Here is a 23,856-nt window from a genome sequence, read left to right as displayed (position 1 = left end):
CAAGAAAATACAGGCAGGACAAAAAAGGAAATAAATTTCTCATGCTTTTATTTATACTATAATACAATATATTGCATTGTCTCCCCTGATGGACCTGTACACGACACGATCACAACGACATACAAAAGTCAAATAATCAAAGCACAACCATGAAAGCGTAACAAAGATTAAGTCAGAACCAAAAAATATATATATTTCTGTATAGTCATATTAATATTTGTCATGACACGTGATACTGTAGCAGTCACAAAAGATAAAGTGTATATAGTGCATTAAGAATAAACCTCGTTATGCAGTGAGAGTGAGCGCTGGAAATATTCTGGAAATATTCTTTTTTTTCTGTAAAAACAATTTTTTTTTCAAGCATTGAAATCAGACTGTGAATAAAGATGGACGTCAAACATCTAGGATACGGATGCTGCCATTTTGTGCTTCTGATGTCATTCAAAGCCAGTTTCACCCTGTTTTTATAGCATCAATTAACTGATGAAAACCAAAATGAACAAACATCAGTGTGATAACTAAAAATGACAGAAACCATCTTTGACTTTTTAGTTTGCCTCATGTCCCCTCCACTAACATGGAGGAGGCATGATTTAAGACCTACTGCAGCCAGCCACCAGGGGGCAATCCAGACACTTTGGCTTCACTTTTGGGGAGCCATCATGTCGTCCATCTTTATAAACAGTCTACGATTGAAACCCAAAGCAGATTCCTGCCTTCACACATGAACACACAGATTCATACAGTCACACCATGTTGCTAAAGCCTCACACACCTGGTTTGAGAGTATCGACTCAGTATTTGAGGTACATGTACTATCACTTTAACGACGCTGGGTTTTTATGAAAGGAAACATTTTACTCAACGTGTTTTCGCTTTCTTAGTCCTGGGTCTTACTTTTCAGGCATTTAGACAGATCTTCAGACAGAGAGTCGGTGGTCAGAAGCCTAATATCCAGTAAGTCCTCGAGGGCCCAGGGCTGTCTCGTCGTATTATCGTCTAATTACTCTAACAGCTCCTCAACTGTGTCTGTTTTTAAAAACTCTTTGTGTGCAACAGTTTGTTTCAAGCTCAAAATAAGTCCCAACTCCTCAGAGCTCTGAGAGCAACACTCCCCTCCATCTTTTCAACCAAAGGGGGGGGGGGGGTTTGTGACAAATTGAAATGCTGAGTTTTAAAGAGATGAGAATGACTGTCTGTTGCTTTTCTGACCTTAAAAAATCCAAAACACCAAAACACCTCGATTCAAATACACACAAAAAATAGATTTCTTTTTAAATATGACAAATACATAAACAGCTTCGACAAATTTGTTTCCACATCATTTATCTAATCAGCTCTGTCTGTTCAGAACTGAAAAGTGCTACAACTGGTTTTAAATTATCTTGTACTATTTTGACACTGAAAGTCAAAGTTGTTTTCCTGACCAGTCTGACGCTGGTAGATGATATTTCTCTGAACACTTCTTAAATAAAGCTTTTTATGAAGCTGTGAGAAACATGAACCCTCTCCTGCATTCATGTTTCTTTGATTATACACAAACAAGCTTTGACAGAACACATTAAAAACATGTTATTATGGCACAAAGGCAGTAACATGGAGCTAACGATTTGGCTAACGACCATTTGGAGGGAAATGATGTTAATAGTACCTGTACTACAATGGCGATTGCGGTACTTTTGGCATTATCAGCATTTCCACAACAGCCACTTTCTCATTACACTGCATTTCACACAGGAAACTCCTTTTTCAAAATAAAAGCCTTCTAAAGGTAAGTAAAGGCATTCTGAATCCTGATCCGCTAGAAAGGCTTTCAATGTTAAAAATTCAAAACAGATCAGAGCTAGATGGAGATTTTTTTTTTTACAAAAGCATTTAAACTGATTAAACTGTCTATATTTTAAGGCCTGATTATTTGTGAAGTTGAGGTAAATACAGCCCGTAAGCCAGTCGAGGATTTGTGATGTACTCGTGTTACCTTCGCCAAGGAGGTTATGATTTCACCACTGTCCATTTGTTTGTAGGTTTGTGAGCAAGATTACACAAAACTACTGAACTGATGTCAGTTTGGAGGAAGAGTAGGAAATGGGCCGAGAGAGAACCAATTAAATGTTGGTGCAGATCTGGACAAAGGGATGGATCCGGGATTTTTATTTAAACCAATTCTCCAGGGAATCATTCATGGATCTTGATGAAAATAACCCGGCATCAGGTGACGGATATCTCAAGAGTTTGCTGAATTTGGCGCAGATCCAATAAAAAAATCCCAACCTAGGGGATTCACATGTGGTTTCATAGGTTGTAGTTTTGGTGCAGAATTTTATTTTTGTTATATTTTGTTTGGCCTTGGCGGAGGTATGAGCTTTACTGAGTGTCATTCTAATTTAATTATTACATTTTTCAGGATGAATTACATGAAAACAAAGTTAAAATGTTAACTCTTGTGAAATACACCAATTGCAAGTAAAAAAAGCGGTAAATATTTTGTATATTTCTTTGTATATAAAGTACAATTTGGGGAAAATTGCTACATTTTCGACTTAAATGCTACAGCACCACAACGCCCACCCAAGCATGAGAGACTTAAAATCATCAGACTTGTTTAATTTAATATTCTTGTCACATTCCTGTAATCATTTGTGGAGTTCCAGTTGTAGCAAGAACCCTGATGATCTGCGTCTTCATCTAGTTTGGTAAAGTGTCCTGACTGAAGATGGAGTCACCTTGTTTTCATTCACCGTAAGAATATAATGTACATTCTAAAAGCAAGTGAGAGGAAGGGGACATTTTTTGAAAGCAGACACTGCCTCTCGTTTTGACCGAGACAAGGTTTGTGAGAATCTTTTTTAAAAAGCGGAAGTAAATCCTCGCTTTGGGAGATCAAGGCCAGTCTGTTAATCAAATCTTATATCAAAGCAAAGTATTAGGTTGAGCACGGTTTTTCTTTTCTTTGTCACTTTGTCATATTTGTCCTATATGTGTCCTCTTTTCATCTCCGTGGCCTTAATTTCCCTGACAACCCTGTTAGGCAAAGAGGAGGAATTGAATTAAAATGCAGCACAAAACAAACTGTGTGTGTGTGTCTGTTAGTGTGTGTGTGTCTGTGTGTCCTTACAGAGTTGGTTCGTTTGCGTTTCCAGCAGTCCGGGTTGAGTCTTTTCTGTTCGTCTGCGAGGGCTTTGGCCTGTACTGTGAACGCCCGCCGCTCCTCACTTCGCATTTTCTTCCAGTGCTCGCCAAGAAGGACACTGATCGCTCTACCACACACACACACACACACTCACACATTAACATTAAACACACATGTATCCACCTGGCGGCTTCACCACACACATCCCAGAGCACGCCTACCTGTTGTCCTTTCCCGGGTACATCTGCGTGTACTCCACCCTGAACTTCTGGGCGAACAGCATGAAGGCGTTCATTGGCCGCTTGCACTTAACAGGCGGGGCATTACTTCCTCCCTGTGCACCGGCAGACTGGCCCCTGATTGGCTTTTGATGAGGAGAGCGGGAGTGGCTGGGACTTTGGGCTTCTGTAGGATTCAAACAGATTCACATAAGACAAAGGTATTGTTAAAAATCCCTTTTAAACCCTGAGCTGACAATCACCACTTACTACATTCTCTTTTCTTTCTCATTAACTTTATCCTCAACAGGGCTCCAGTGCTTTTATATCTTACTATTTGTGTATATTTTATATGTACTTAATGTCTCTGCTTATTCACACAGTACCTCCACCATGTGGCGCGTCTCTGTCTGGAGAAACGGCTCCTGCGCTGGACTGGGAGGCTCGCCGCCGTCTGGCCATGCTGCTCAGCACGTAAACCGCAGAGGAGTCCAGAGGAGTGAAGTCGTGACTGAGAAAGATTCACACACAAACACAGATCTTTAAACACACAATTATCAATCTAGTGAGGGCATTGGGCCTTTATTTTGCTTTCTGGGGTTTTGAAAAGCAAACAACACTGAATCATTTTCAGTAAAAAGACTAGAAAGGGTATTTTTTACCTCCTAAAGGCGTCGAAGACCAGTGAGTCGTCCGTGTGTTTGGCATCTCTGTGTCCTGGAGGCAGGCAAACGTCTCCTACCTCCATTTCATAACATGGTATCCCATAATGCACCACAGTCAAACTCGGGTAGAAGGATGACCATCCTGATGGACAGAAGGACGGACAACGTGTAAAGAAGTCATTTTAGCGAAGCAGATGTAGTGTTTATGTCGGCATCACTCCTACCTTTGTTTTTCACATAGAAGGGGTGGTCGAGTTGGCACCTGGCGGTCATAGGCACATGTCCAAATGCACCGGGGTCAAAGGTCAGCTGTAGGACGGCGTGACCAGACAACACCGCCTCCGAGCGCTCCACCAGCTGCAGACCCTCAGAGCCGTAACTCTGTGAAAGAAGGAGCAGTGGTTTTTACACAGCCAATATATACATACAGCTTTACAACTAAGTTTTTCTTCTGCCCAAATTACATCGAACGCTGGAGATGCTTTTCTAAAGTGATATATGTGAGACTTAAAACATCAATATAGGATACATATTTTGTAAAGATGTAGTCAGTAATGGCGTCCTGAGCAGAGAATTAAGAAGAAATGCAGCCATCGTGTGAGCCTGCTCGGCAGCTAGCTGGATTTCTCTACTGTACACAGGGTAACTTTATATTGTTGTGCTTCTGGTTGTGTGTTTCAGGACTGCTTTGCACAACCTCTTACTAAGAACACAAAGATCTGTTATATTTAAATGTATAACAGATGACAGGCGGGACTCCGTTGTTTGGACATTCTCTGGAGTATCCGTCTGAAAACAGCTCAAGTGTGGTCCACAGACTTGTTGCATAATGTACCTTCAGAGATCTGGACTGCTGCTTATTGGAAGAGTCTTTCTCAGCAGAATCCAAATCCTCAGCTTCCTGCCACTCCACGTTACGGCCACTGTGGAAACGCAGATGAGTGCCTGTTGGCAGAAAAGAGCAGTCACTCATTCAGTATATGACACAGATGATATAATACCATACAGCGATGTTCTTGTACATATTTTTCCAGTGTATACATGTGTGTTTGTGTGTGTGTTTACCTTTGAGAAAACAGTGCCAGGCGGTGGGGGGCCAGGAGAAGCTCCAGCCCATGTCTTCGTCATCGGAGAGAGAGGATCGGGTTGACACGGCAGAGCCACATTCACTGCTCGTCTGTGGAAACAGGAAAGAGAAGCATTGTCAACACAGAACTGCCTCCGAGCCGAAAAGAACCATGTGTTTAAACCTCTGAAGATAATTACAGGTGGAAGGAGTGGTGCTCCACAGATATTGTATAAAGTGGCAGTGAGTGGGGATGAAACAAACAAACAAAAGGAAGCAGGCAAACATGAGCTCTACCCTGCTGTGTCGACGCTCCCTCCCGTGGCCTCGAGGGGGCGACAGGGAGCTGCTGGGGAGAGGAGGAGGAGGAGGAGGCCGGGCGTAGGAATGTAGATCACTGCTGATCCTGGAGATGCAGACCAGAGAGGAGCTGCAAATGACACAGACTTGTAAATTGGAAGGTCAGAAGGAGCCTGGGGTTGCACGGTGGAAGTTTGGACTCTTGACCCCAGTTGTCTAAAATCCTGGCTAAAGCCGTGCTATTTTTGTTCTTAAAGACCTGTGGAGGGGGAGACGCGATACAAGTACTTAGTGGTAAAACAAAGGGATAGTATAATAAAAATGGCAAAATTAGTCAGGAATATTTAGAAAAAAAACAGTACCAAAATGTTTAAAGCAAAAATAGGTTTTGAGCTAAAAGTCATTTTGAAGGTATGAAGTAACATCAATACTTTTTCTCCATAGAACTCAAATTGTAGCACAAAGTGCATGTACCTGCTGTGAGGAGACCCCTGCAGCAGAGGGCTCTGGGGCCCGGTGGCGATGTGAGCCAGCTGCGTGAGCCAGCGTGTGTCAGGAGGCTGTGGGCTGTGTGCCATTGCGTGTGGGACACACTGGTGGGACACACCCACCTCCACCTGGTAAACAGGTGGCGCGGTTGGCTCCGCCTCCTCCCGAACCTCCTGTAAATCTGGAAGGTCATCTGGCGAGAGAAAGCAAACACCCGGTGAAAAGTTTGCTTCACTAACTATTCCAGAATTGAGAAACACGCGAGCCCACATTCATCTTAATATTATTTCACCTGCTGTGTGAAACCTAGTGTTTGCTGCTGTGTTATGTACCATATTCCATGTGGCTGTCACTGGTGGGGCCGCCAGGTGAGGAGGGGAAGTGCTCGTCACAGCGGAGCAGCTCATGTGACTGGTCTCCTTCTACATCCGTCATCACTACTGAAAGTGAGAACAGAGAAACAGGAGTTAGCTCACATGATCGGAGACTTTTACACGTTGAATTTGTGTTTTAACTGTGGTTAGCCTTTAAATACAAATTTTGATTCACTGACTAGAATAGCAAGGTTTCAGTATTATAATAAGGAAAAGTAATATTAAAACACACTGAATAATAGAAGAACAAGCGGCAAAACATGAAAAACTTTCTAAAACTTATTATTATATTATTAATACGAATTATTTGTTAAGTTATTATTGATAATTCAGAACAATAGGCTTGCAAACAAGAGTTTTTTCTATTTTACAAGATTAGAAGTCAAAGGGGAAACTCGACCTGTTTTACAATGTTTACTTTACTGTTTGTTTTCTGTAACTCTGGAGAAGCTTTCATAGTTAAGGGGTGGAGAAAAGACTAATTATGTATCAGTGTTATGACCGTGAAAGTCAGATGTAGCCAGGGAGGGTCTATCAAAAGATGCTACTGAGAAGTGTAGGATCCTACCTCACACTTTGGTTTGGTCTGAATATCTCAGCTTCTGCTACTTCGATTTGAACCACTCTCTTGTTTTTCTCTGTCTCTTGTGAGTCACCAAACTTTATAAAAGTGCAACTCTGACTTACTGAAGTACATCATCAATAGATTTATGTCCTGAATGATGCAGTGCAGATGTTTTACCCGTGTGTTCAGCCTGAAGCTCTGGCTCCCGGACCTTGTGGTTTTTGGGGTTGCGGGACAGCACAGCTGGGGTCACCACCTCCCACACCATGATGTCACTGAAACACGCAGAGAGCTGGATTATACACTACCCTGCTTTTAGATGTAAATTAATATTTTGGAATACTTTAGAGCACTTGATCTGCTGGGAAGGTGAATCTACACATTAGTGACACATTAAAATCCTCACATAAACTTCCCACACCCACACAGACGAGGGGGGACATGATCCTGTGGGAGCTGTATATGGTTTTGGGGTGACGCGGGGACACAGGGTCACAGTGGGCCGGCTGCCATCTAAGTTTAGACACATTCACAAAGATCCATGGCGTTCATCGATCCGGGGGGTGTGGACTTCAGGTAAACACCGCCGTTTGAAACAGTCGCGTTTCAAACGGCGACGGGAGCGTGTTGATCTATTTCGCAATGTGTCGTCATGTGACTCCCTCTTGTTTATAAACTTTCAGATTCCGTGCGCACGCGCAGACGAAGCTCATTCATTCAACGCGGACGGGCAAGCGACGATACGTGTGAAGTCAGCGGATGCGAACGAGTCAAACACGCGCCACATTAACCACAGAGAACAACATGTCTGCTGTGACGTGATACACTGATAACAAGAGATAGCTGTCGCCACGTTTCTGCACTTTGTCAAACTTCAAAACAAAGCAAGCGAGAAAACAAAAAAAGTGCTGCTGAAAGCTGAAGTTTCGTCGACGACAACCAGCACAAACCCTTTTATTGAATGTAACAGACGAGTCACCGACATGTCTGCGGTTGCGAGCGTGGGGGGGGAAACACGAGCGAACACTTTTTTAAAAAACAGACGAGCCATCTTGTCGCGCAGAGCCAGTTAGCACGAAACCAGCAGCTAACAACAATGAAGCTGCGCGACGAGGAGCGAGGACGTGTTTACGACCCAAACCACACGTTGACAGCTTCCGCTCATCGTCCCCGGGTCGAGTTTAAACACTAATCTGTCATCTGCGGCGAACACTCGTCACATTCAACGCGTTTAAAGCCACAAACGATTTCAATGAACTTTCCTCAACTCACCAAAACAGTCGCCTTGTACGGGGAAGGGGGCGGGTGTAAACACAACTCCCCCGGCGATCCCATTGGCCGCACCTGATGCCGGTCAACGGTGGCCCTCGCCCTCATTGGCCAGTTCGGCGCAGGCTTGCTCTCTTCATCACAACAATAAAACACAGGGTGGGTTCAAGCGATGGAAGCAAAACAGAAAGTAGCTCACAGGAAAAAACAAACATGTAGAAACAATATATAAGGCAGGGACAGTTTGTTTGCGTAGCACATTTCAACAACAAGGCAACAAAGGGTTTTAGATGAAATGTAAAAAGGCATCATGACAAATTGTAAAAGACAACATAAGAGGCAGCAGGGTATGAGAGGCATTTCAAAAGAAAGTTTTGCATGGAGAATAAGTAATACACGAAATAAGAAATAAGGGTGACGGTAACAGTGCAGTGAAAGAAATGTGTAATTATTTGATGAAGTGTTCGGCATCGATTCAAAGGAAGGGCTTTAAGATCTGCAGCGGACCTGCAGTTATCTGGGAGAGAGAGAGAGACTGACCGCTGCCTCTCCATGTTTAGTTCGGACTCTGGGGACAGAAAGCAGACTTGTTCCAGATGACAGCTCTTTAAAGAGCTAATGTGACACGGTACATATTCAAGACAGAAAGCAAACAGAGCATGCAAGTGTTTAGTGTGGTGATAACAGAGGCATTGCAAAAACAATAAGGCAATAAACTCAGGGGATGCATGCGTGAGAAAAAGGGGAAATGCAGGTATGCATATTGCTGATATCTGCAGCAGCAGCCAAATAGCCTTTAGCTGTGTGGCCATGTGTCCAGTGTAACTAGTAAAACAGGTAGTTGTAGCTAGATAACCTGGTTAATAACACTTCTCCGTGACTCACACTCATAACCACTGTATAAATTAAATATAGAGGTGATGAGTAAACAACAGCCTCTGCTTTTTTCAGTGGTGGGTAAAAGGTTTTGTTATAATAACAAGCAGTCAGGTCGAAGCAATTACAGTAATCACATGAGCAAAAAGAGTCAAAGTATCAACTGACAAAAGGGAGATATGACATTGATACATACACTTTATCTCACCTGATAATTCAGTGCACTGAAGTTAATAAAATCTATTAGGGTTTAAGTAACACTAAAAGTTGCTTGGTGTGGAACAGATGGTTCCCATTTGAGAGGCCCTGTCCCCAGTCACATGATGACAGTGGAATCAGTCTATAATCTTTAAGGGTTATCTAAAGATCGAGTCCACCGCCCTCTGGTGGCCAAAGGGAGGAGCTGCAACACTACATACGCACTACTGTATACCAGCTGATATTTTGTGCTGTTTTAAGTCAATATTGAGAATTTCATACATGTAACACTCATCTGGATTACATGTCAGTCACACTCTCAGCACGTCAACACTAGATAACGACACTTAAATCAAAGTGTGATAAGAAAACATGTGTTTTAGCTCAGGCTTTATTTGACTGACGCAGTTTGGAAGTTTTCGACATTTTAACGCCAATGAAGTCTGACTATTGACTGATCAGACCAATCACAAGATAAAAATAAGATAAGATAAGATAAGATAAAATGAGATAATCCTTTATTAGTCCCACAATGGGAACATTTGCGATATTACAGCAGCAAGAGTCAAAATAGGCATCAACAAGTAATAAGTAACATGCAATACTTAGGTGTTAGGATAATAAGACTTAAGTGTAAAGAGTATAGAAACATATGAATGGAATTAAGACTGGTAAATATAGTGTAAAAACATATAAATATATGAGTCTAATAAATCATGGATGAGTCTAAACATTCACGAACAAAAGGGTCATTTATCATCATGAATAAACACCGACAAACGAGATGATATAGTAAATAACCAGCACGTTGCCATAGTGATGATCCCGTCTGGTGGCGGCTTTCCGCGGGTGGCTGTGCGCGCTCCCGCGAGGTGCAGGCACTTCTAGGCGGGCGGACGGAACTCGACACTACACCGGTGAAGTGGAAGCCGCTGAGTTTCCTGAAGTCGGACTGAGACTTCCAAACTTGTCCTCTGTGCTCCGGGTCTCTTCATGTAGCACCAATGCCGACACTCGGGCTCACTCGTCGGGGTTTCTTCGGCCTCTGTGTCCGCCTTCATTGGTGAGTCATAAAGTGAATGTAGTTAAAGCGACGCCTTATTATGGCAGATACCGTTACACAGTCCCACAGGCTCACCGGGGTTTAAAGTGTATTTGCTCCTGTCAGTGTTGTGTCAGTGTTGTTTTACCAGCAGACACGGACACAGGTTTACAGACACGGTGTTTCAAACCACAGTCTGTAGTTCAGGCTGTAGTTTCCACTCACATCCAGGCTGCGTCGAGTTTTGCTTCCTGCTTGTCTAAACTTCCTCTGGTTGAAGAAAGAAGCCAAACTCCAGTCATGAATCCTCCTGTGATCAGAGGGGAAAAGTCACTTTTAACGATGCTGTCAGTGCTATTGTTGATCATGTAATGTTCCTGATTAGTTAAAATATATATCTATAATTATACATACAATTGTACTGTTAAAAATAGATGAATAATCTGTTCAATCAATATTGGATGTATGGGATTTGAATTGTTGGCCAGACCAATTATGATGGTTATAATTTAACGATTATTGGAGAAAATAATCAGCTGATTGATCAATAATGGAAATAACAGCCGTGTTGTAAATAGTTTGAATCACTATTTATATCCCACCTCAGCTTCCTGTTTCAGCAGTAAGACTTAAGAGAGCAGAAACAGACGCTGCTTCAATCAGATTCTTTGTCCGGGCACTCACACTCTCATGAATACAGTTTATTTCTGTTCGTCCATATCCTGAAAGCCGGGTTAACAGACTCTGACTCTGACTGTGAACTCTGACATCCTCCAGATCAGCTGATCTGAGTCAGCTCCATCAACTTCACTCGGAGTTAAGCACATGTATGATGAAGGGGGAAAAAATGGATAGCGTTTTAATCCTGCTATTCCCAATGGCTACTGGTAAATAAAGATAATTTGTTTGTTAATACAATATGATAGGAAGATGCCATCAGTGTGACCATGAGAAATGATTTTAAATCTATGAATGGATCTATTAATTATTGTTTCAGTGCAGGGGAACTGACGGACGACCTGACAGATGTTCTAATGTCTCACATTGTTATAAAGGCCGTGTAGATTTTATTTTTAGGATGAAGCCATGATGTGGACGTTTTGAATGTAAGAGGTCGTTGTCTCTGTGCCTACACTCATGATTGATTGATCATAAAAGAGGTAACATTGGGTTGCAAGCCCCAGTGTTGAGGTCCTGCTGATACACGCACTCGACAAATAGCGAGTCAGTCTCAGCTCTCTATCGTGACGTTTCACCCCATATATACCATCAAATAACACTGAGTTCAGTCCATGTCCCATCTGTTACCATAGAGGAGGCAGGGTGTTGAAGAAGTTTTAATTTTACTTTGAAGGGGCTGTCCTGTCAATCATCTTTCAGTTGCTGGAACAGAAAACCCAGAGTTTCCCTCGTCTCAGGGTTAACAAACTCTGATTATTCAGTAAACCTGCTCTCTGAAACAGAGGCCAGAAGGTCAGAGGTCCCAGATCGGATTACGTCATCATCTTCTTTACTCTTCTTATTTTGATCCGTCTCGTATTTTTACACGTGATGGACACAGGGTCACAGGTTAATGGTAAACAGCATAAGAGTGTCTCATTTTGTTTCTGCTGTCTCTTGTCCCCCTGAAGCTAGGCGATGGACGAGCAGCAGACCCAGGTGAGCGACGAAGAGCCTATAGACCCGCGAGAAGACATCCCGAGGAGGAGGAGAAAGAAGGCCATCTCGTCATCCTCCACTGCCTCCATGGACCAGATCTCCATCGAGTTCGTCCTGCCCACGGTGGCGTGGGCCGGAATCAGCCCTGACAGTCTGCAGCTGGAGGTCGCTGGGAACTGGACAGTGGAACAGGTCTGCCACTTCGCCGATTCAATACTGATGATCATGTGTTTATGGATGTTACAGAGATGATCGTAGTGGCTTTAAACGCCTTCTCTATTTGCACGTTTCCTGACTCCCAGGTGAAAGCTCAGGTTTGGCTGAAGGCGGTGACTTCAAACATCAGCCCTGACTTCTACCAGCGGTTTTCTCCCGACCACTGCATCTTGCTCTACCAGAAGAAAGGCAACGTGTGTGAGATCTACGACAAGCACCAGGTTTTCCAGACGCTCGACTGCATTCGCTACTGGAGAGGTACTGACCAGTGACGTTGATGTTTTCACTCCTGCACAGTGAGCCTGTAACTGTACTGCTGTGAACGTGTGTCTGTTGTGTTTGTAAAGCCCTGAAGAAAGACGTGGGGCGGATCCAGCTGGTGCCCCGTCCCCAGCCCTCGGATGAGGCCATGCAGTACCAGCGCTACCTGAACTACTTGATTGGCTACGACGTGACTGATGTCAGCAACGTACACGACGACGAGCTGGAGTTCACCCGCAGAAAGCTGCTGACGCCGCGCCGCATCGAGCTGTCCAACCGTGAAGCGCAACTCTACTCCATGGACCCCTGGGTGACCCGCAAACCCCTGCCCGAGCATCTGCTCAGCAAAGTATGTGTGGTTTTCTTATTTGAATAAACAATTTATGAAAAACCTCTGGAATATAGTGCAGTTGTTCCCAAATATGTTTTTAGTCATGGCACATGTAGAATTAATTTTGTTCTATTTTCTAAAATTAATTCAAAGCTGGAATATGTGTCGATATGTAACATATTACAAAAAAGAAATTACAGCATGTGATCCATCATTTTAAACTCCAATATCCTTTAATAGGAATGAAACTGATTTATCAACCGACTATTTCCTCACATTTTTCTTTGTTTATTGAATTTTTACTTTCTATACTTTGTTTCTGTGTCCAGGCTTTTCATTATTTGTTACTTTGTTCCGTTGTTTTTTTCCACTCCTCAGGTCAGTAACAGTCACATCCTGGTGGTGATCCACATCACCACAGCCAGCCAGACCATCAAGGTCTCCATCGACGACACACCGGCACAGGTAGACAGATGTAGTGATGCACTCTGCTCATGTGTTTACCGCTCTCTTTTCTTAAACCTGTTTTCTTTGCTCCATCTTTCATCAGGTGTTGTCGAGCTTTTTCGTCAAGTTGGCAAATAAAAGACCTCTGCTGGGCATCCCTGAAGACGTGTGTGAAGCAGACTATGTGCTACGTGTGTGTGGCAGGTATGTGAGATGCTAAAACATCTGGAATCACACCTGAGCTGCTTCGGTGCAGCTAATCAGTTTTTGCTCTGAAAGTGAAACAGTGATTGATTTGATTATCCTGATGGTAGTTCTATTTTTATTTTACTTTTCAACTTTGAAAGTAACATGTCCAGCATCTGCTTACACAGGGAGGAGTATCTGTACGGGGACAAACCACTGCAGAGCTTCAACTGGATCCGTCAGTGTCTGAAGAATGGCGAGGAGATCCACCTGGTTCTGGAGACGCAGCCTGATCCTGATCTGGATCTGGTCCACAAGGAGGACTGGGCCCAGGTGGATGACTGCACCGGTGTCGCAGGTAACAACTCGAACACACAAATACTGAGTTATTTGTGTGTGATATTCAGTATCTCTTATTTCCATTTAGTGATATATGACCAAACTCCTAAACTTTTCTTCTAACTTTTCCTTCATCAGGTACCCACGAGCAGCTGACCATCGATGAGAAGGACCATGAGCGAGTGTTCACCATCTCCATGTGGGACTGTAACAGGAAGTTCAGAGTGAAGGTGCTGGGCATCGACATCCCATCACTGCCCAAGATCCCAGAGTTAATTGTCTTCATAGAGGCCAGCATCTTCCACGGCCAGCAGCTTTTAGCCCAGGTAAACAAAACAGAAAGTACATGTATGGCATTTTAAGGAACTTCGAAGCACACAAAAGAGAAGAAAAAACACAAAAAGATCAGCAACAACACTGTGGCAGCTCCTTCCTGTTTCATTGTATTCCCTTTTAATATTTAAAAGGGATCTGATGTAAAAAAGAAAAGACAAGATCTCTTACGTAGGTGTAACCATGGTGAACAATACATTTTGTTTCCTTGAATCCATCAAAAATCTAAACTCTAGATCCGGCTAATTACATCTGTCTTAGATCTATGTTAGTTTTATAACTATCTATTTCATGAAGCACTGACTGTGTTGTTTTTGTACTGTACCGCTTTAAAACCCATTCAGAGCTTTGTTTGGACGGCAGAGAGTTTAACCCTGAATTTATTCTTTCAGGAGAGGACATCCTCCAAAACCTTCAATGAAGAGGTGCTGTGGAACTGCTGGCTGGAGTTCAACATTAAAATCAAAGACCTGCCTAAAGGGGCGCGCCTCAACCTCCAGGTCAGACATCTAGTTCAGAGCTGGTGTTTGGAACCACTGTAGAAACTAGTGTCTTTATGCTGTGATGTGAGGGAGATCGATGAATGACTTGAATCGTTAATCTTTCTGTCCTCTGCTGTACAATGATCGTGCTCTACATTCTTCTTCTCATCCAGGTGGTTTGTGGGAAACAACCTCAGACACCGAACTCCAAGGGAAACTCTTACCAGGACAATACAGGAGGAGGAGGAGGAGGAGGCAACCATGATGGTGAGGTTTCCTCGTGTGAAGCAGGCTCTCATGCTCATAGTTTACAGAATGAGACTTATCCCTGTCTCTCTGTCCGTCTTTCAGCAAAGACCAAGAGTCGTCTCCTGTACTATGTAAACCTGCTCCTCATCGACCACCGCTCGCTGCTCCGCCAGGGCGAGTTCATCCTCCACATGTGGAAAATGGCAGAGAAGAGCGAGGATAGCAGCAGCAGCAGCATCAACGCGGACAAGCTCACCTCGGCAACCAACCCGGACAAGGCCTCTTCCATGGCCATCGCCATCTTACTGGACAAGTACTGCTACCCTGTGGTGCTGCCCAAGGGCCGGGACGTGAGCCGGGACGCGGTTGCGGGGGGCGAGGAGGCCGAGGCAGGGGAGCGGGGTCACAGGGAGATGCCGAACCATCTGAAGAAGCAGTTTGAGGCTATTGTGGCGACCGACCCCCTGCATCCGCTCAGTCCTGAGGACAAAGAGCTGCTCTGGCACTTCAGGCACGAGTGTATGCGCGACCCCAGGTACTTCTTTTAGTTTACACGAAAGAAATCTGACTTTAAATTTTATATTATTAGTGTTTTTTTCCTGAAAATAATCTCTCCCTGTCCTCAGGGCGTACCCTAAGCTGCTGGGCTCAGTCAGATGGGGGAAGCAGGAGGATGTGTTGGCGACACACCGTCTGTTGGAGCGCAGCAGTGCTTGGGACAGCAGGTAACAGGGTTCTTCATACTGCCTCCATGTTTGTGTTTGTGTCCTCAGTCGGTGCAGACTCCCATAACCCGTGGTTTGTGTTGTTCCCCTGCAGCGGTCTGGATGTTGGTCTGGCCATGCAGCTGCTCGACTGTCATTACTCTGACGCCCAGGTTCGCTCCATGGCCGTCAGGAAGCTGGAGACGCTGGAGGACGACGATGTGCTCAGATACCTTCTGCAGCTTGTACAGGTGAAGCTTTTTTCTGATGCTTGGGCGACAGCCACACGTCTACATTTTCATTTAAAAACACATCAACTCTACTAAAGATAAGCATCACATTACTCTGGAGTTTGGAAACGCTGCTGGCCCCAATTTACTTTGAAAACTCTGCAGGCTGTTTTAATCTGGATGGGCAGCGCTGATTCGCCAGGCTCCTATCACATGACGCCCATCCGGAAGAAAACAACACTGACAGTGCACGCCTCTGCAAAACAAGTTCCACCCTGACACTATTTTGTAGCAGCACAGTCTCTACATCCTGGGCTTAGTACCACACAATTTTGATTGGTTTAAATAAATCCAAACAAGGCAGAGAGTTTGTTTTCACCTGTGGCAGGAAGTAGGTGCAACCAGACCAATCACCAGTGCTAACACGGCACCATTTGAGACTTCCTTGAGCAAATTCTAGTTTGGGTCCTCTCATCTGAGCTGCTGTTATACCAAGTCGTTGTTTATTTTTTCACACCACATACTGATGACAGGTTTGGCTTACAGGACAGTGCAAAATGCACCTATGATATGATGGAGCATTACGTCCAGTAAATATCCTGCTCAATGTTTGTCTTCTGACGCGTTTCCATATTTGACTCTGTGGTCAACTTTGCATGAGCAGTGTGAATTGTCCGCTGAGACAAACAGTGGGGCCTTTTGGTCTGATAGGAAAATTACTCTTACCCGCAACATACTGATGTCATTGTGTCCTCTGCACGTCAGCCACACATGGAGGTTTTCCTTCCAGTACATGTGCAGAGAGGGACATAAATAACTACTGACTCAGAGCAGGTATGATATGTGTAACTCTGTCTGTTATTGCTCCGCACCCAGCGACAGCCAGTGGACAGAGGCGTTACGTTTTAGGGTTGCTGTTCTTCCGTCTGTCCGTCCAAGTCTTGTGGGCGCAATATCGCAAGAACGCCTTGAGGGAATTTCTTCAAACTTGGGACAAACATTCACTCGGACTCGAAGATGAACTAAATTAGATGAACTGATTAGAAGAGCACAACCGACAGTAGCCTGGATTACCGGTGTAGAACGCAACATGGATAATCAATTACAAGCATTGCTCACCCTGTTGTCTTTGCTAACAGCTGTTGTGCAGTTAAATGCTGCCGTACGTGAGTGGTCATGTGATATGCGTGTTCAGGAGTGTTAGTATGGACAGGGATTACAACTTCTATGGAGGCAAAATGCTCGTGTGGACAGAGATGTAGACGTAGTAGTATGGATGCAGCCTCAGACTGGATTTGATGAAAGACTCTTCCTTCCCATCTGGTGACAAATCCTCTTTAATATTCTCCTCACTGCTTCCAAACCTAGTACCAGAGCTGAGCACCGCTGGGTGGCCTACAGCTTATCTATCCATCCATCCATCCATCTATCCATCTATCCATCTATCCATCTATCCATCTATCCATCTATCCATCTATCCATCTATCCATCTATCCATCCATCCATCCATCTATCCATCTAAAAGTACTCATCCTGTCATTAATGACTTATTTGCTTAATCGTTAAGTTAAGAATTCTGACGTGGTACAGAGAAACAAATTTTGTGTGCACCAGCCTCATTATACCACTGGGTCGCAACTTTAAAGGTTTGCAACACTGGTTAAGACAAATTACTTTCATTATATTAATTTGTGTGTGTGTGTGTGTTTTTTTTGTCTCTTGCAGGCGGTGAAGTTCGAGCCTTACCATGACAGTGCCCTGGTGAGGTTCCTGCTGAAGAGAGCTCTGAGGGTAGGCAGGCCCAGCATCTGTCTGTCTGTCTGTCTGTCTGTCTGTCTGGTTTTACATTGTGTCACACTCTTTGTAGTGTGTGTGTGTGTGTGTGTTTCTCTGTGGTGTCTATATTTGATCCTGGTTCACCTCAGCCTCTCTGTTGTCCTCCCTGTGTTTTGGCTTTCTCTCCACAGAGTAAGCGTATTGGTCATTTTCTCTTCTGGTTCCTGCGCAGTGAGATCGCTCAGTCCATGCACTACCAGCAGAGGTATGCTGTCCTGCTGGAGGCCTACCTCAGAGGCTGCGGGGAGGCCATGCTGAGGGACTACAGGGAACAGGTCAGTCAGACTTTTTACATGACTCCTTAAGTTCAGTTTGGGTTTAATTCAGCAACTCACAATATGAACTGACGCTCTCCAAGGTGGAGATTACGGAGGCTCTGCAGAAAGTCACCCGAGAGATGAAGGCCATGTCTGCTGACAAATATGACGTCACTGCACAAGGTAAGAAGTTCAACTTTCTTGAGCTCTGTGAGCTGAGCCAAGCAATATGAACTAGAGTGGATATTTTCACTCCTACTTTATAATGTGCTTGAGTTACTGGCTGAAATGTTGCAATGAAAACTAAAGAAAGGGAAAATATTGAAGTTCAGTAGCAGAAGTATCTGTCTTGTTTTAAAGATTTATGTAGAGGAATAACCTTCGGGAAGTGAAACTAACGTGTGTGTGTGTGTGTGGGAATGTTGGGTTGTGTGTGTGTGTTTGTGTGTGTGTCAGTGGTGTTTCAGTTGCGTCAGAAACTGGAGATTCTGCAGTCGTCTGGTCTGCCAGAGAGTTTCAGGGTCCCATATGATCCTGGACTGAGAGCTGGAGCCCTGTTGGTGAGAGCCAAATACACACACATACTGGTATTAGATAAAACACACACACACACAAATAAACACACACATGCATTCTTATATATATATATGTTTCTTAACATTTCTTTTCAAATTCTTAAGATCCCTGTGATGCCTGTTTGGAATCACATATAAAAACACTTTAGGGAAAATGAGAAATAACCACTGAAATTAAAACAAGTGGCTACAGTCCAGTGTAGCTAAGAAGACTAAACTGATTTCACATTAGGAACGTCATATCCTAGAGTATAGTACTGACTCTCAGAATAAATGCTGTATACGTGCACACAGATTGAGCAGTGCAAAGTGATGGCGTCTAAGAAGAAGCCGCTGTGGCTGCAGTTTAAAAGGGCCGACCCCACCACTCTGTCCAAAGACCCCATCGGCATCATCTTCAAAGACGGAGACGACCTCCGACAGGATATGCTCATCCTGCAGGTGAGTGGCGACTTGGTCTCAGACAAAGACCCTTACTCTTTGCACATTCATTCACACATGTTGTCCCTGCAGATTCTGCTGATCATGGAGTCAATCTGGGAGACTGAATCACTGGATCTCTGCCTGTTACCGTACGGCTGCATCTCCACTGGAAACAGAATAGGTCGGTTATACTCCCAGGGTTGGGTGTGGTTTGGGTTTTTTCCGATACCGGATAAAAGTTGATACTTTTAAAACCCTTCCGGTGCCTAAACAGTGCTAGAACTGATATTTATTTTGCATAGAAAAGCACAAAATGATGTGACAAAAACCTCTTTGTCTTTGTCTTTGTAGGTATGATTGAGATCGTAAAGGATGCCAACACCATTGCCAACATCCAGCAGAGTGTCGTTGGGAGCACCGGTGCTTTTAAGGATGAAATCCTCAATCAGTGGCTGCGGGACAAGTGTGTCAGTGAGGACAAGGTACAACACACGCTCAGGCTTCAGTTTCAGCAAATCAGACAAACACGTCAATTATTATTGGGTTGATATTGTATACAAAAGAACTTCAGGATTCTTTGACTAGAAACACAAATGCTGGCTTTCCAATGCTTCCATCCATTCAGTTACTCATCATCTCAAGTAGAAGTAAATCTGTGTGTATTCCTTTCCGAGGTTAGGTGTTATAATCATATCATCAAGGTTTCTGAGGGGTCTTAAAATGTCTCAAATTTAATCATTTAAATTAAATCACTTGAATATTAGGCCTACAAATGTCTTAGATATGTTCAAATATTACATCCTAGGTCTTAATTATGTTAATCTTCTTTTAAGGCTTACTCCCTCGCGCTTTCAAATTATTCTCGGTGGCCCACGTAATTTATAATGTCTCCATTTGTTGCAGTTCTTTCTCAATGATACAGATATAAGCACGCTGTAATACAACTACAAACATACACCTCTTGTTTACTCTAGTTGTGGTTTTCTGTAAACAGTTCTATGTTCCTTTGTATCTGTCGTACTTGACATAGATGTTAAATTTCATTCATTAGGGTCTTAAAAAAAAAGTTTACCTTGTAAACTCTGCAGAAACCTTCTATAGTATATAATGGTTTAAATGTGCTGATGGAGCAGTTTTGAAAGTTTATCAGACGTAAGAGGAAGTAGCAGTGTGACTCACAGGAAGGAAACAACCCACGGTTTTTCGCCTTCACCATAACACACACACACACACACACACACACACACACACACACACACACACACACACACACACACACACACACACACACACACACACACACACACACACACACACACACACACACACACACACACAACATACATGACACCTGCACCTTTTGTGTCTGTATCTCATTTGTTCTTTGTTGTTCTAGCTCTGTTCCACTGTATTTTGCAAGTTTGCAAGGCGTCTCCACTCTGTGCTTCAGTAGGTTCTTCTGTCTATTATATCACAGCACAGTTCTTTTATAACGAGCACATTGAGGGTTCTAAAGGAAGAGGGTGGTTCTTTTCATTGTTGCACTAGTTCACACATTTGCCCAGCTGCGAGCTGTCGAGCACCACAGCACAAAGACACCGTTTCCTCTTCTTACTCATAGACACGGTAAATACGCTAAAAAGGGAGTTTCCTGTGCGTCAAAACCTTTTTTTTTTTTCTCTCCTTCTCTGTAGTTTCAGGAGGCTGTGGAGAAGTTTCTGTATTCCTGTGGTGGCTACTGTGTGGCCACATATGTTCTGGGCATTGGGGATCGCCACAATGACAACATCATGATCACTGAATCTGGTAATGAGGCTGTTTGTGTTTTCTTCTCACTGTGACGCAAACTGAAGTAACAGTGACGACTTCTGTTATTGTTAAAATCTTACCCCTAATTCAAAAAATGTCTATAATATGAGTCTTAAAGGGATATACACATTCCTTATGGTCTCATACGCACTGTGTTTAATGCATTAATTCAACATGGAGCTCTAAAGGTCTAAAGGAAGTCCTGAAAACTAGTTTCCTTTGTGTTCCTGCAGGGAATCTCTTCCACATCGACTTCGGTCACATCCTGGGGAATTATAAGAGCTTCATGGGAATCAATAAGGAGTGGGTTCCCTTCGTGCTCACACCAGACTTCCTGTACGTCATGGGAACGTCAGGAAAGAAAAGTAGCCCCCACTTCCAGAAGTTCCAGGTGAAAAATATAGGATTTTATTTTTATTTTTTTCATGTGAATAAGTTGCGCATCATCCACACACACAGATATATTCACACATGCACCAACATGCATCCACCATTGTTTCTAATCTGTCAGAGAAAGGCCTTCATAGGTCATCTATAATGAATGTGGTTTTCACTCTTCCTGGAGCTGGTGGTTGGTGGTGATGGTCCTGACCTTCAGCCATCGTTGCATAACATGTAATATATACATAATAATGCTTCTAGAAATAGAAGCAAAATAACAGTGGTGTTGCTTTCCACTGCTGGCGACTAAGTAAAGGGACTAAGTTTGATGCTGATGTTTCTGCTACACTGATAAATGGGGAAAATGCTAACGTTAGTCTCCTAGCAGTTGCAAAACGTATAGGTAGCTCCTTTTTAAGAAACCAAATCAGCTAGCTACTGTTGTCCTCAAAGATGGACGACTTATCTCCACTTCCTCCCACTACCCAGAAATGAAGCTAGAATATCCTGGATATCAATGCCAGCATCTTGCACATTTGGCGCCACAGTCTGCACAGGAGTGATCAGGAAATTGAGCTGCGGTGCAAGACAATCACAGCTGTCAATCATGGCGTATATGTATATAATAATATCATGACCTATGCTGCAGCCAGCCACCAGGTGGCGATCAAGACCCTAAGCCAGGCATCATTTCTGGTGATCAGTCATGTCGTCCGTCTTTATTTACAGTGGTCTGTATGTACAGGATATATCTATTATAATTACACATTTCCGGTCTCTGCCACAGGACGTGTGTGTGAAGGCTTACCTCGCCCTTCGGCATCACACCGACCTGCTCATCATCCTCTTCTCCATGATGCTGATGACTGGTAAGACCCCCTTCCTCATAAAGCCCATGTTTTGTGTGTGTGACCCTTTACAGCTGAACAACACTAATTTGTTACAGCGAGAGCACTGTCGATGTTTCTGAACTGGATCACAAATAGTTGTAGTTGAAAATGTGTAGATTTCGATGAAGGTTTTTTATCACAATTTTTGTTTATAGACACTTTTTGTTTTTGACTGAAACGGAACAAATACATGTAATAATAACCTGATGTATTTTTCAGCCATTAAATAATAAACCAATAGATAGATACTGTCTGGAAATGGAATCTAATAACTCTTGTGTATTAACAGGCATGCCCCAGCTGACTAGCAAGGAGGACATCGAGTACATCCGAGAGGCATTGACTGTCGGCCGCAACGAGGACGAAGCTCAGCGCCACCTGCTGGACCAGATAGAGATTTGCAGGGAGAAGGGCTGGATGGTTCAGATCAACTGGTTTGTTCACCTGGTGCTGGGGATCAAGCAGGGTGTGGACAAACGATCCACTTAGTTCAAGTTGGGAACGTTTTCAGGTTGTTCCCTTTTCATATTTCAAACCATGTGTACCAATCTGAACAAATCCCAACCAAATAATTTGAACTCTGAATAAAGAATTTCAATTTAGAACCAAAACTGCATCAGTCTGACATACTGACCGGAAAAATAGAAAAACTGTAAGCGATAGACTCAAAAGGATTTTGACCCGTCAGATGGCTCCCCCTTGTGGCAATGAGATTACACATGTCCTCACTACACATCTCTTTCTGTTTTTTACACGGTAGTCTTTCCCTTGAACGCCAAGCAAACTGTTCTTGTGTGCTTCTGAGGTTGGGTGTTTGTTGGGTGCTTCCAAGGCTTTTCTCCCATTGGTTCCTCCCATGGTTGTGCCCCTTTTCCTGTCTGAGTGACCAATCATTGCTGGTTGATGTAAAATGCATCACTACCATATATATATATGTATCAGACAGTCACACGTATTTAAAAGTCCTGTAATCCAGCCTTACTTCTATTCAGTGGTGAAGTTAACCAGAGCAGAACATAAACACCACAGGAGAGAAAGTTTTCATTGCACTGCTTAGACCAAGTCCAACATCCACACCAAGCTCACACAATAGTATCTTTTATTGTCTTTTGCTCAGAATCTTAAATCTTAAACCTGCTGCCCAAGTTTCCTTTAGTCTCGTTTCCAAAGTCTTACAATATCTATAAAATGAGTGCGAAATGTTTACTGATGAAACACAACACTTCCCCCAAATGTCCTTTTAAAAAACGTGGTAGGTGTTAATTGAATTGTCACTGAAGTCGCGCTGCACTGTCCTGTTGTCCCAGGGAGAACTGTTAGGACACTGTCACTGTTGAACTCCATGGGAAGCCACGCTGCTACTTGCCTCGCCATAGGAAGCAAAGGTTTTACTCGCCTCCTCGCTCGCACACATTGGAAGTGAACGGGAGGCAAAGGTTCACCACTGATATATTATGTGTGACCGGGTCAGATTGAAGGTTAAAGGGTCAGTCTGTTCAATAAAAAATAAAAAATAGTAAATAGTAAAAGCACTTGGTTAAAGTGAATAAAATGCTAATAATTGTTAAATTAGTTGGATGCCCTGTGCAGATATTGAAGGTAATGGAATATTAATGAAGTGTTTTTGGTTCTAATGTTTTTTAATTTTTATTTATACATCAATTCATCTTTTTTATTTGCACTGACCGTCAACAGGGATTCTTTTATGTACTTAAAAACTTGGTGCTCGTGGCATTTTGATTCCAAAAACACATCAACAGTCAAATCTAATCATGTTAATTTATAACTAGTGTGGAAGACAGTAGAGGCACAGTCATGTGACAGTGGCTTGTGACATCGAGCACGTGCTGGTCAGTGCTGTAGTGACTTCCAATAAGATTATGGAATATATTGCTTAAACTTAAACTTAAGTTAAACTTAAACCCTTAAAGCTTTCAGAGGTTTTTTGTGTAAAACCACAGCTGAGCAGAGACTGACACAAGTAAAGAGACAAACGTGATGACCCATAATTTAAGTCTGGAAAAGTATTGATCATCATAGGTTATGGATGAAT

The 23,856-nt window shown here is 43.3% G+C and overlaps 2 protein-coding genes across 8 annotated transcripts; one reads left to right on the top strand and one right to left on the bottom strand.

The window, feature by feature from the left end:
• Positions 1-34: 34 nt before the first annotated feature.
• LOC117757089 (HMG box-containing protein 1-like) lies at positions 35-8,230 on the bottom strand. 6 transcript variants are annotated; one of them, XM_034577851.1, is made up of 13 exons: positions 8,083-8,230; positions 6,988-7,085; positions 6,204-6,311; positions 5,857-6,064; positions 5,380-5,512; positions 5,082-5,193; positions 4,852-4,961; positions 4,241-4,397; positions 4,014-4,158; positions 3,738-3,862; positions 3,355-3,538; positions 3,119-3,260; positions 35-2,710 (listed from the first exon to the last, which is right to left on the bottom strand). In XM_034577851.1, exons 2-13 carry the CDS (start codon positions 7,076-7,078, stop codon positions 2,606-2,608), a joined length of 1,620 nt encoding a protein of 539 aa, XP_034433742.1. In that variant the 5' UTR covers positions 7,079-7,085; positions 8,083-8,230; the 3' UTR covers positions 35-2,605. The 6 variants fall into 6 exon arrangements, with proteins under 6 accessions (XP_034433742.1, XP_034433743.1, XP_034433744.1 ...); XM_034577852.1 differs by having other exon boundaries at positions 6,204-6,308; positions 6,985-7,085; positions 8,083-8,213; XM_034577853.1 differs by having other exon boundaries at positions 6,204-6,308; positions 8,083-8,213.
• A 1,547-nt stretch (positions 8,231-9,777) lies between these two features.
• On the top strand, positions 9,778-22,314 carry pik3cg (phosphatidylinositol-4,5-bisphosphate 3-kinase, catalytic subunit gamma). Of its 2 annotated transcripts, XM_034577838.1 has the most exons (25): positions 9,778-10,216; positions 10,973-11,082; positions 11,827-12,046; positions 12,157-12,328; positions 12,418-12,680; positions 13,041-13,127; positions 13,213-13,313; positions 13,484-13,653; positions 13,773-13,960; positions 14,360-14,467; positions 14,623-14,716; positions 14,801-15,233; positions 15,325-15,423; positions 15,518-15,653; positions 17,358-17,423; positions 17,600-17,743; positions 17,827-17,908; positions 18,182-18,285; positions 18,595-18,741; positions 18,814-18,904; positions 19,075-19,205; positions 20,418-20,529; positions 20,766-20,923; positions 21,701-21,782; positions 22,093-22,314. In XM_034577838.1, the coding sequence occupies exons 3-25, from the start codon at positions 11,834-11,836 to the stop codon at positions 22,290-22,292; spliced, it is 3,381 nt and encodes a 1,126-aa protein (XP_034433729.1). In that variant the 5' UTR covers positions 9,778-10,216; positions 10,973-11,082; positions 11,827-11,833; the 3' UTR covers positions 22,293-22,314. The 2 variants fall into 2 exon arrangements, with proteins under 2 accessions (XP_034433729.1, XP_034433728.1); XM_034577837.1 differs by lacking the exon at positions 10,973-11,082 and having other exon boundaries at positions 9,781-10,216.
• Positions 22,315-23,856: the final 1,542 nt, after the last annotated feature.

This window comes from Hippoglossus hippoglossus, chromosome 23 (assembly GCF_009819705.1).
Source record: "Hippoglossus hippoglossus isolate fHipHip1 chromosome 23, fHipHip1.pri, whole genome shotgun sequence".
In the NCBI taxonomy this organism is placed as follows: domain Eukaryota; kingdom Metazoa; phylum Chordata; class Actinopteri; order Pleuronectiformes; family Pleuronectidae; genus Hippoglossus; species Hippoglossus hippoglossus.
The sequence above is the reverse complement of the archived record's forward strand: the minus strand, read 5'-3'. Positions and strand labels throughout refer to the sequence as shown.